Below are 13,627 nucleotides of genomic sequence, written 5' to 3'. Positions count from 1 at the left end.
ATTTAATTCATATTTTTCCCATGAAAAAATTGTGAGTACTCTCTCTTTCTCTAGATTTTTTTTCTTTCTTATAACTTTGATTAAGGCTAATGGTCTTTTTTTTTTTTTCAAATACGTGTTATGGTATTGTTTTTTTTTTTTTTTTTTTTTTTTTAATTTCCCATCACAAAGTCCTCTCTTTCTTTTGTAAGTTTGGTTGAATTTTGGTTTGGGTTAATACTTAATTTTTTTAGAAATAAGAATTTGAGTATATAAGAACACAATCTACATGGCTATAAATTTGAATATGCCTACCATTTTTTTGGCTAATAAATTATTATAAAGTCTATATTTTATTCCTTTGATTTAATTTTCCTTTTGGTTAACATAAATTGTAATTTTGTGATAAGTTTTTATTATATTGATAATCTCCTTATTATTTAAGAGATGAGAAATTTCAATAATAAATTTGAAATTTATAAAGTTTAGTTGTATATTAGACAAATATAACACACTACAACAGAAATTAGAAGAATATGATTCACCTTAAAAAAATATTAATCAAACATACAAAAAATAATATTATGATATATTTGTAGGGATAAAAAATACTCTTAGAAATCTTTTTTTTTTTTTTTAAATAGATAACACTTGAAGTAATTGTTAATTTTTATAAATTACACTGCATTACATAATATTTATATATTCCCACGCATCACGTGGGTTTGCGACTAGTATTAAGATAATAATATTAACAAGACTCATGAGAACCTTGACATGCATCATCGTCCTTCTAGACTATTCGTTACTTCAATAATTGATTCAGGTCTATTAGAAGAAGTTGAGCTGGATTGGTCTCTTCTTATGAAAAAAGCAGGCTGTTTGGGAGTTGGAAGGTTCACCGTTTCACCATCAAGCATCTTGATTACAATTGACATGGTTGGGCGATCACTTGGCTCATCTTGTACACATAAGAGGCCAATATTTAGACACTTCACAAACTGATCTGCAATGCAAGTATCCCGTAGGGTCTCGTCCATTAAATCCAACAGCTTGTTGTCGGTCCAGAGTCTCCATGCCTGTGACAGTAAACAAACATTGGCATGAAGTAAAAAAATTACCAAAGCATAGATGATTAGAATATTCAACACACCTACATATAACCAAGAATAAAGCAAAAAGTGACACAACCGTAGATAGTTATGAAAATTCAACGCACTTACTTGACATAGAAGGCTACTTGCTTGTTCTGATCGATAAAAACCAGTGTTCTTTTTTCCGCTTATAATCTCAAGTAGAACTACACCAAAACTAAAAACATCGGATTTGATTGAGAAGATTCCATCTAATGCGTACTCCGGTGACATGTAGCCACTACATTTCAATGGTTATAAATTATAATATTAGTAGACACTAGTGTGCATATTGTCAAAATAAATTTAAGAAGATTGAAGATTTTCCATAATAAATAAATAATTAGCTACAATAATCATACTATCTATATGAAACCTACTAAGTTCCAGCTACTCTGCTTGTGATTAATTCTGTTTGTTTGCCACCAACAATCCTCGCCAATCCAAAGTCAGATATTTTGGGGTTCATTTCGTGATCTAGAAGAATATTGCTGGTTTTCAAATCTCTATGAATGATTCTTAATCTAGAGTCTTGATGAAGATAAAGAAGCCCTCGAGCAATTCCCAAAATAATGTTGAAACGCATCTCCCAATCCAAAATCACACTTCGCTTTTGATCTTGCAAAGTTCCATTTTGAATATGAGAGAACAATTTTAGAAACTAAAGTAAGAAACAAAGTCAGGATAACATGGATAGTCAAATAATAGAATTAGGTTTAGAAGCCAACCAAATATGAAGAAGTCTAAACTTTTGTTAGGCATGTACTCATAAAGTAAAATCTTTTCATTCCCTTCTATGCAATATCCATAGAGCCTTACAAGGTTCCGATGCTGAAGTTTTGCAATCAGTACCACCTCATTTTTAAATTCTTTTAAACCTTGGCCTGAGACTCTTGAAAGTCTCTTTACTGCAATTTCTTGACCACTTGGAAGCTTACCCTAGGACCGAAATTTCCAATGCACAGTTAATATTACCATTTACCAAAACAAGTAGACATGAATATGACCAATAAATGTTGCTGGAATTACCTTGTAAACAGGCCCATAGCCTCCTTGTCCAAGCTTGTTTTCATCTGAGAAGCTATCTGTAGCAGCTATAATGGTTTCCAAATCATAAAACGGTAAATCTATGCCTTTCTCATCTTCTTCTTTGAACTCACCTAAATCTATCAAGTCTTGGACATGGCTTTCACTGCATAACATGCGATGTGCTTGATTTCTTCGATCAATTTCCTTATTTTCTAAATATAGAAGTCATTAATGAATCTTAGTTCACATGTTAATTATATGAAAGAACGTATAACTGGTTTAATTCTGATTCAAATTAACAAAAAACTATGCATGGTGCATTGTATGCATTTTGCAAAGTGATTACCTTTTCTCTTGGTCTTCTTTCTTCGCCATATGTACATAGAAATAGAAATAATGGCGCACAGAACAATCATACTTGTTATTCCAACAAAAAGAAGCAATGTCATCCTTTTTCCGGATGGTGAAGATACTATAAGAAAGAAAGAAGAGTAGTGATACTTCAATATATAGATGTGAATAGAAATCTCTCACATCATGTTTGGTTACAGTGAACAGGTTCAAATGATTTAAGTAAATGACAATAAGTAGAAGTTAAATAGCCAGTCCTAACATTTTATTACATAATAATCACAATGACTGTGTTCTGCAAAAAAGAACCCTTCCTCATATAAATAGCCGGTCCTAAGTCCTAACATTCTGGTAAATCATTAAAGCAACCATTACCACAACTTACTAAAGGAAGAAAAACAAAAGGTAAAAGTACAAAAAAAATCTCATAGTTTTGTTATTAGGATACATTAAACTCTATATTACATCTAATAAGTACATTAAATATAATAGAATATTTTGCTGTATCCAGACTAATACCAATCCAAGTTATCCAACCCATTTCATGAATAAAATGTGACCAATTAACCAACCAGCAAAACTACTTGTTACAAATAATATCTTCTTGTTGTATTGAAACATATAAACATTGACCAATCTGAATACCATTGAACTTGGTAAAATGAAATGGTTGAATAACTGAAAAATGAGGATTTCAAAGCTAGGATTTCATAAATTTATCCCAAAAACCCCAAAGAAATTCCACCCTCACACTCACACATGAAATGTACATTTCTAAACATATGGGATTTAAAGTGTTCCATTTAAAAGTATTTGATTTAATGTGTCTCAACTATCAAAGATAAAACTATGGGTTTCAGTTTTTTTTTTTTTTTTTTTTTTTTTTTTAAACCTTAACCATGCTCAACATTAGTCTAATTCTTTCCTTGTAACAAAATAATTATAATTAATTTGCAAAAGATCATATAGATTATAGAATCTAACCTTTCGTACAACTTAAATTTGTGTCATTCCATCGAAAGCTTTTGGTGCAAAGGCACCTCTTCTCCCCATCACTTGCTGATTTGCAAATTGAATTTGGCCAATCCTTGCAATCTGCAGCTAAATTACAGATTGGCTCCAATGGTGGGTCCCAAACAATCTCAACCTCATTTGTGGCTTGAGATGAAATATTAGGACTAAAGTTTCCTGGGCTAGTTAAATTAAATGGCAACATCTGGTTTAGCCGTAGACTTCGTCCATCCTTGATTTGGATAAAAAACTTCCGTGTATTTGGATCGATACTGGTGACTTGGTATGTCCCACTTGGTGCCTTGAAGCTAACTTGACCTGAGGTAGTGTTGCAATCGAAACTGAAGTACAGAGGATCACCACAACTTGAGCTCGTGCTTAGTGGATAGGGGATCATGTTTGTGCCACAAGGCTTACAATTTCGTACAGTTGGCTCTGCAAAAGTATCAAGCTTCAAATAGCGAGTGAACATAAACAAATAATACTTGGCCTTATTAAACGTATAAATTTCTTCAGTTAGTAGTAACTACTTAATACTACTATTATTGTGTACTCAGTTGTTTTTGGCTATTTTCATTAACATCTTCTATTTTCAAGAGGTGTTTATAAGTTTTTATAAAAGTATAATACTACTTTAGTTAATAACATTTTAGAGGTTGTTAAATCCGAAATTTAATAAATTGATGAAGCAAATTCATGTAGTTAGTAGTAGAGTACCTATATCGGAAATTGCTACACGGACAGAGAGGTTATAACCATCAGGATACTCGTCTTGAAGATTATATAAATCCTGCGTCCAAATCCAGCATAAGCCTTCTTTATACGAATAGGACTTGCAGTCGCATCTTTTAAGGCACGTCTCATTGCATTCCATTTCATTATTTACTGTAAGCCTTTGTTCTGGGGTTAACCCAATTAACATCTTGAAATTCAAAAAAGTGTCGCCGTCACCACAGGATGAGGAATTTCTGGCGCACCCATTCGAAAAATCTCCAGAATGCCACTTCTCGGGGACATTAGGCACAAACCCTGGCAAACATTTGCATTCCAATTTATTGTTTGGATTGCAGCAACCAAATTTCCCACAATAATTATACACACTACAATTGTCCCGGGGCTCCGCCTTTATCAAGGACCAAGTCCTATTCATGTCGTGTACCCAATACTCTATCTTCCCACTAAAATTCATCACCAACCTTCCATTATCATTAGTACTACATCTTCGCTTATATGGATTATCACAATCTCCTGTGATGAAGGAAGAGAAGTACAATTCACTTGAAATAGAATTGTCGAGGAAAGAGAATAGACCATCCTTAACGGTTTTCCAGTAAATAATTCCCTTTCTCTCGATGATTAGTGTGTTCATATCTCCTACTACTGGATCTAGCATAAACGTGAAGTCGCCATTTCCAGGGTTATCACCGTCTCTCCAAGAAGTCAAATTCATTCTTGCATTCATCAACATGCCTGGAAGAAATGTATCAGTTGGATGCTCAAAGCTCTCCCAGAAAATGTGCCCGCTCTCATTATTGTATAACACCAGGTTTCCAGAATCCGTGAGATTTACAATCCTATCCGTAGTTGTACACGAATCACACGAATAATCTTTGGTAGACCAATGAACGTTCTCAGTACTCGTATCCAGTACCTGGATGTTGCCATCTGTTCCAATTCCGAAAGTTCCAGCGGCATTGTTAAGCGGGCGATCTCGGTTGGCAACCCATACAACTGTTCGCTTATCCCACTCGTACCATATTCCAACATATCTTTTATTGCCAGAACTTCCAGTAGGACTAAAGAATCCTAATTCAAACTCTCTTCCAGCCGAAACCAGAGTTTCTTCATTGTCATTAATCCACTGGCCAGGCCTCAAAGAATTTCTAGCAGTAGAATAAACATTAAAGGTACACAACAGTAGTACGTACAAGATGAAAATGGAAGCAGACAGCATGCAGTTTGCAGACCATCCTTTAGTCATTATGATTGCTCCCAATTTTTTTTCGCATTTGGTTACCATTATGAAAAGCAGCACATGCGCACAAATTCGCAATTAGAGTTTTCTTTGTGGTTAGAAGTACAGTGTAGCTGCTGATCATCTAGTTGAAGCAACTTCTGCTGTTTTGGCTCTGTTGGTACAAAACTGCCATTGTGTTCTTGCTTATTGACGCAAAGACTTCCTGGTCAGCAATTTTCACTAGCTGAAAAAGGTTGCAAAAAAAGTATGCAAAATAGAACCAGTTTAATTTTTTGATCTGAATCCCATCTTTTACCTTTAACTCTACTAATTTTTTCCTTTCAAAATCTTTTCTGCTACTTTGCCCCAAAAAAGCAAGAACAAAACAAAAATAGAAAAATTAGTGGACCCAGATCTTTCGATAAACATACACATGATATGTCAAATAAACAAAAATCAATGCTATTAGGGATTTAGGCCCGGTTGTATTTATATGAAAATAAAATAAATAAATGAAATAGAAGTCACCTATACCATGCATGAGATAAATTGGCAAAAAGATGACTTCTAAGTGGTAGTTATTTCCTACAAATAAATCACCCCTCCTTGATTTGTGGGTAGTTATTAGCTGAAAATAAATACCAACTATTGCCTACTAATGGAAATTTGAAGTTTACAAGCAAATCTCCAACACATCACTCAACAATGTGATCCTCTGTTAAGAGTGACCAAGCCATGTCCATAGGGATGGAGATTTCCCCTCACATGTGACTATCTAGGAGTAGCCTTCTAACTTAGGTTTGTTATCCATTAGGAGTAAGCTTTGTACCCTAATCTTTGTCAAATTCAATTTTTTGTTTTATGATTCTTCTGATCTATTGTAATCAAGTGACATTGTACTTGAACTATTAGACTATCAAGTGAGTTCTATTGTTTAACATTTCTTGCTTGATCATTTGTGCACTTGATTTGGTTCTTATTTTCTCACTATCATCAGTTGTTCTGTACATTGAATGTCCTATTAAATAAGGCAATTGGTTGATCCCAATTCTTTTGGTGCGTAGTCTTGCCTCGCATTGTGTTCACATATTGCAAGGGGCCGAAAAAAATTAGTTTGCATTACAAACAAATTGGCGACCACAATGGGGGTGCATGCCAATAACAACTACAAGGGCGAGAAAATGAAGAGATTTTAGTCATGAGTATAGCTATGAAGGCCACTGTGTAGAAATTTATGCCAATGAATTTGTCTATCACGGCCAGTTTATTGGAAATGTGGCCAAGAGATATACAGAAAATTATACCAATGAAACTCTTGAAGAGAGTTTTGATGCAATTCAATGGAGTGAGACTGAAACACGTATGAATAAATGTTTAGGTTCTAATTCTATATAAGTTGGCAAACCGAGAACTAAAACATGTCTAATTTAAGATTTTTAAGTCTTAGAATAGTGTTAGACATTGCTCAAGATAGTTTAAGTCAAGATTCAATAACAGTTAATATATAGAAAGAAGAAGTCAAAATATGCAAGGCTCGACCGATCGAGAGACAAGCTCAATCGATCGAGAATCGTATTATGCAAAATTTTAATCAGGTCCAAAACCAGCAAAAATGTCTAGGGTTTCAGTCCAACACTGCTAAGTATAAAAGGAAAACCCTAAATACATTTAAGAAGTTTTTGGAAGCCTTGTGAGTTACTCCAATGAGATTTGTGAGGATTTATATCCTTCTAACTCAACAAGCTTCTACCGGAAAGAAGATCCATATTCAAGAACTGGTGGAGTTAAATTGCTACATACAAGATCATACATAGCTAATGATTCGAAGCTTTAAGTGAGATCTCAGAGTCACAAACGTGGGTATTTGTGTGCAACAAATTCAGATAGAAGAGTTCGTGGATTCGAAGCTGCGTGTGATCACGTGAGTAAGTACTACAAGAGATAGCTTTAAATTTATAGAAAAATCTATTGTAAAACATCCATTTTATCAGAGTGAATTTGTTGCCTTGAAGATAGTTTAGGTTAAATCCTCTTTAAATTTTTTATCTTGAAACTAGACGGTTTCATTAGTTTTTCTAGGTCATCATATTACTTGTCTTCTTTACTTTTCCGCTATATGTGATATGATTGTTTGTGTTTAACTTAGATCTAAATAACAAACTTAAGAATTAACTTGGATAATTAATTAGGTTAAACAATTTAAGAGTGCAGGGTCTAAACAAACAGACAATGTCCATTTAAAAATTGGCTTCCAAGTATGTAGTTTCCTCTCATGAAGGTGGGCGTTCTCACTTACAATTTTTATATGAGCGGAACAAACAATTACGAAAGAAGTTCTATGAGGCCAAAAATTATTTCTTTTCCGACCATATGCTTATAATGTCTATTGTGATCATCCTATAAAAGATTATCAAAATAATTAATATCTTTGTAATGGTCGTTATAATTTTTTTGCTCGACATGATCCATATGTTTATGATGATCACTTCATTGAAAATTATTAAAAGAAAACAAGCCAACCTACAATAGATTATCTTTCTAGAGGTTATGGTGATCATTTCATTAAGGATAACTAAAATAAAAGGGTGTAAAAATACTTTTAGTTCCTACATTTTGGAATCATTTCTATTTTAGTTCCTACATTTTTATTTTACCACTTTTAGTCCCTAAACTAAAATAAAAAATAAAATAAAATAAAATAAAAAATTCTATTTTGGTCTTTACCGTTGCTTACTTAATGGAAATATCATATGCACAAACAAAGTGCACTGTTGACACAATAAATATTGACGTGTTCATTAAAATAATATTAAAAAATGCTATGTCAGTATCCATGTCAACCTCTTACTTAAATATATATATATATATATATATATATATATATCAATTTTAAAATTATAAAAAATTATAAAAATGATAAATAAAAAAGATATTAAAAAAAAATTGGTGGAATTTAGATCCGTATGTGTTTTTGTTTGTACTTGTTTCTTTTTCTTTTGTATTTTCTTCTTTCTTTTTCTTTTTCTTCCCAGACCTCTTTCTCTCAGTTTCTCCGCCTCTCTTTCTTTGTTTTTCTTCTTTTTTTTCTTTCTTTCTTCTTTCTTTTTCTTCTTCCTTCTTCTTTCTCTTCCCAAATCACTATTTCTCCGCCTCTTCATATTTCTATTCTTTTTCTTTTTCTTTTTTCCCTCTTTCTTCTTCTTCTTCTTCTTCTTCTTCTTTCTTTTCTGCTGTTCTCTCTTTCTCTCTCGGTAGAACCCCATGGTTTCTTTCTTGGCATAAACCCACTGAAACACCCATAAATTCCTTTCAAACCAACCCATACGCACACACACACATAGCTCTTCCACCCATTTTCTATTTCCTTCAAGAGAAAGATCACTCTCATTCTCTCTATTTCCTCTTACCCATTTGGGTTCTCTCTCTATATTAATTGAGCACCACTACAAGGAGCCACTACTTGCTCAAGGCGTAGCTCGCCGCCGAAGCCATAGCACACTACCAAAGATCTCTCTCGCACTCTCACTGCTTTCTTGAGGTGCAGGTCATGTGAAAAAAAAAGGGCTTGGACGAATCTGTTTGAGTATTTGGGTGAATTTATGTAGCTAAGATTCTTCAGTTTTGGTCTTTGTTTAGGGCTTGAGTTTTGGTCTTTGAGATTCCACAAATGAGTTTGGATGGAGCTAGTGAAGAAAATAGTGGGTAAGAGAAAAATATTACTTTTTGGGTTTGTGTTTGGTTACTTTGGTAGTCGCAGTGGTCGGCTAGTTCAGGTGATGGGTGGGGTCAGATTTGTGTTACGGAGAGAAGAGATTTGAAGGGGGAGCGACTCGTGCTAGAGATAGATTTCTGGGTTTGTATTTGTATTATTGTTGGCATTTGGGATTGCTAGGATTGCTGGGTTTGTATTCTTGCTGGGATTGCTGGATTACTAGGTTTGTGTTTGCATTTATGCCTTTGTTTTTTTGTGTTTGGTTGATAAGAAAGCTCAGTTGCTGGGTTTGTGTGTGTTTTTGTGTTTGGTTGACAAGGAAAGGCAAGTGCTAGAAAATTTGAGTATGTGTTCTTGTGTTTAAATCTAGGTTTGTGTTCATTGTGTTCCTGTTGAAGATGAACCCAAATCTAAATTTATGTATTTTTTGAATTTTAATTCTATTGTTTGCTTTTTTTATTTTGTTAAAATTGATAAATTAATTTCTTTTTTTAAATTAGATGCTGACATGGTATTTTTTTAATAATATTTTAATGAACACGTCAGTATTTACTGTGCTAATAATGCACTCTGTTTACCACATCAGTTATTTCCGTTAAGTGAGTAACGGTAAGAACCAAAATAGAACACTTTTTTTGTTTAAGGACTAAATTAAAGTGGTAAAATATAAATGTAGGGACTAAAATTGAAATAACCCTGAAAGGTAGAAACCGAAAAAGCATTTATGCCAAATAAAAGTGTTCAATCTTTAAAATTGAAAAAAAAAAAAAGTTTATTAATACTCTAGAATTAGAGTTTGGAGGACATGAAATGTCTTGTGATTCTTAGCTTGAAGTAATGTTAGTGGACAAGAAATTGCTAATGAAGACCATATTCATTCTATGGAAAATAATGGCTAATTTATAATTAAGCTGAGTTGAGTGATGAAAAATTCACCAACAATCTAAGTCAAGAAGTAAAACTTGAGAAATGTAATTTTGAATGGCACGAAATTGCCAATGAATCAATGGGTGAAACAGACCCATTAGATTCGATGTTCTTATTTGAAGACAAAGGAATATGAGAAACTATGGATGTCAAACCAGGTTTCTGTCAATTCTTATGTTTTTGAGAATCAACAATACTTGTTGGTTATTGAGAGTTTATTCCAAATGGCTGATGCCATTCAAGAAATTTGACGATGTCAATAGAGTGATAAAGAATCTGCCATTTTGATCAAATTGGTCTTAAATGGAGACCAGAAAATTCTGCTACTTCTCCAATAATGGCAAGACAATAGCTGTTGCGTTGTAAGTGTTAATTCCATATGGCGACCCAATGTTCAAGTCTCAGTTCTATTGCTATTTTGATATCGCTGTCAAAATTATGGTTTATTACCTTCATGTGGTCTGCCTCTGCCATTTACTGTCATGAATGGCTAAACAAAGCCAAAATAAAACAAGCGAGCCACAAGAAATAACGGCTAATAAATGATATTTAGTGGCTTTTGTTAAAGATATATTAGACATATTAGCCTAATGTAATAAGCCCAAGCCCACTTTTGTTTGTACTAATAGTCTAGGGTTTAGTCACACATATATACTCATATTAGGGTTTATTGTAATACAGGTTTTTGTACTACACTCTTATACAATAAAGATGTAGCCCTTAAGGGATTCCTTCGTCAATGTAGGCCAATAAGGTTGAACCACGTAACTTTCGTATTATCAGTATTCCTATTCTATGATTTCCTTTCTATATCCATTTTAGCATATACAACATGATATAACACATCGTGTTGCTAATAATATATTTAACATGGTATCAGAGCCAAACTTCATTCTTGACATCAAACAAAATGTCTCTAGCAAGCAAAGAAGATTATCATGTGCACACCACCATCTAAAGTCACACATGCTTACCTACTGGATCTAGACTCCACGGCATCTCACAGCCACCATGGCTATGTGCTGTGTCAAAATCCAACAACCAAGCAATTCGTGACTTAACTTATCAGATCTATGCAAATCCAAGCTTTGCCTGATGAAACCAACACCACAAAAGTGCTCCACAACCTCCCACGAGAAAAACCCAAAAGTACAGCAACCATAGGAAGTTGCACGTGCCACCACGCGCAGACAGAGTCCCCAACTCATTCTTCCATGCGTCGCCACAATTTCCTCATGTGTACCTCATCCATTGGCTACACACGCCATTGTATAGGCCTTGTTGTAAGCCAATCTATGACACACAAAAATTTGGTCCTCATCCGAGATGGCACGCGCTCTCACGTGCCTCTTGGATTCTCACCATCGGCCCCACGCGCTTGTAATAGAAGTGCGTGCCATCCAAGCACCGAAGAACCCCTACTAACGCCATCGGATGATTTCATCAATCCACGTCAGCAGACACACAAGCTCATCCACATCAGCCACAATCACGTCATAGGATGACGTCATCTTCTCTGCAAGCCGATCCATGGACCAACCCAAAAACCCGAAACCAACCCGGACTGTGTGCCGTTGACTTTTCGCTGACTGTTGACTTTGACCTTTTGGGTTTGACTTTTGTGTTGACCTTTAACCAAAAGTCAAAATTTTTGAAATGACCTATCTTGCCTAGTTTTTCGCCTAGATTGCAATTTTGGACTCCGTTTCTTCATTTGAAGCTCCAAAGTTGGTCAATTGGTGCATTCTTCATATTGTGGTTTCTTCAAGGGCATTCTTCAAGGCATCTCCAAGTTATCTTCTCATGCTTATCCAACCTCAAACTTTCATCGAGCTTCCACCTCGAGTTTGAGGGAGGGTGTTAGAGATATATTAAACATATTAGCCCAATGTAATAGGCCCAAGACCACTCTTACTTGTACTAGTAGTCTAGGATTTAGTCGTTTATATATACTCATGTTAGAGTTCATTGTAATACAAATTTTAGTACTACACTCTTATACAATAAAGATATAACCCTTAAGAGATTCCTCCGTTGATATAGGCCAATAAGGCTGAACCACGTAACCTTCGTGTTCTCCGTGTTCATATTCCGTGCTCCCTTTCTACATCCACTCTAGCATATACAACATAATATAATACATCGCGTTGCCAATAATATATTTAACAGCTTTAATTGGTGGTCTTTAGAGAGTATGATTAATTTTTTAATCAAATTGGTCCTGATTGACTAAAACGGTCTGAAAAGTGGTTAGTGCAAAGACTAAACTCATAAGAACAACAGATAGTCAAACATGGTATGTGGCAGAAATGGCTATGTGCGCGATCAGAGGATACAAATGACCTTTAATTGAAAGACACAGAGGACAGTAGATGCATATGAATATGACCTTAAATTAGAAGGAATGTCCACGTGTGGCTTTGATGAACGAAACATGTGCAAAACTACATGTTAATACTTGCCAATGCAAAAAATAATCAATACCGACAGAGCCGAAGACTTACTTTGAGGCCCATGCGAGGATAGCATGTTTACTTGCGCGCGAACATGTTGCTGCGATGGACATGAAAATCAAATTTGGTCTTGAGGTTCGAGACCAGGAACTGCCACCATGATTAATTTAAATCAGACCTGCGCAAAAGCCATTGGTGTGAATCAATTTGAAACAACAATATTAAATTTGATGCATCGGTTTGAACCAGAAAAATCGAACCCAGAGAACTTCGCACCAGTGTGAACCTCTTAGCACCAGTGCGAGCACCAATCTCTTCAAGTTCCCACCAATTCAGACCCACTTCGCACAACTTCGTGAAATTTGCTTCGTACCACTTCGAACCCAAAGTACACTTTGAAGCAAACTGCAAAATCTGTGCGAGTTCGCAAAGTTCACTTCGAGTGCGAACTGGAAGGTGCGAGTTCAAAATTCACTTTTGAGTGCGAACTGCAATCGCACAACAAAATCTCCTCCAGCGAGCCACAAAATATCTCGAGCCAGAAAAAATTGGTTCGAGCTCACACGGTGAAATCTCATCGCATGCGAGCTACAAAGTCCTCACACGTGATCTACAGAGTCTCCTCGAACACGAAGCTCAATTCGAGACCCTAGACCCTGGAAATTTTACCTCAATCATTCGAATTCAAAACCCATTCGAACTGATCAGCCCATCAAAGCAATATTAGACAAACTGTTGCGACTGTGATCTGGCCAGTTAATAAAAGTGTATGCCGTGGCTTGCTCAAAACTGTGAAAAGAAAGACTGTAAAGTAAAGATAGTCAGATTAAAAGATAATGAACTAGTGGTTGATCTTTAATTGCATAAATGACTGGGTTTTTTTTTCTTTTCTTTTTTTTGAGGGGGACATGGAGGACCGGTTAATGTGGAATTCTTGCCCTCTCATGCAGTTAATGAGAGCATTGAACCCACTGCATGATAGTATATAGGTAAAAATACAAAATTGACTCTCTAACTTTTACTTTTTTTTTTCATTTTAGTTCTCTAACTTTCTGTTTTGTTAACTCAGTCCTTT

At 35.0% G+C, this 13,627-nt stretch overlaps 1 protein-coding gene across 2 annotated transcripts; it reads right to left on the bottom strand.

The window, feature by feature from the left end:
- Positions 1-665: 665 nt before the first annotated feature.
- Positions 666-13,363, bottom strand: LOC115965366 (G-type lectin S-receptor-like serine/threonine-protein kinase At4g03230). Of its 2 annotated transcripts, none has more exons than XM_031084564.1 (10): positions 12,829-13,363; positions 12,604-12,730; positions 4,221-5,704; positions 3,477-3,938; positions 2,488-2,613; positions 2,142-2,353; positions 1,841-2,051; positions 1,493-1,730; positions 1,203-1,353; positions 666-1,058 (listed from the first exon to the last, which is right to left on the bottom strand). In XM_031084564.1, exons 3-10 carry the CDS (start codon positions 5,521-5,523, stop codon positions 762-764), a joined length of 3,000 nt encoding a protein of 999 aa, XP_030940424.1. In that variant the 5' UTR covers positions 5,524-5,704; positions 12,604-12,730; positions 12,829-13,363; the 3' UTR covers positions 666-761. The 2 variants fall into 2 exon arrangements, with proteins under 2 accessions (XP_030940424.1, XP_030940425.1); XM_031084565.1 differs by having other exon boundaries at positions 4,221-5,683.
- Between the last annotated feature and the right edge of the window lie 264 nt (positions 13,364-13,627).

This window comes from Quercus lobata, chromosome 10 (assembly GCF_001633185.2).
Source record: "Quercus lobata isolate SW786 chromosome 10, ValleyOak3.0 Primary Assembly, whole genome shotgun sequence".
Taxonomy (NCBI): Eukaryota; Viridiplantae; Streptophyta; class Magnoliopsida; order Fagales; family Fagaceae; genus Quercus; species Quercus lobata.
Note: the sequence above shows the minus strand (reverse complement) of the source record. Positions and strands in the feature narration are given on the sequence as shown.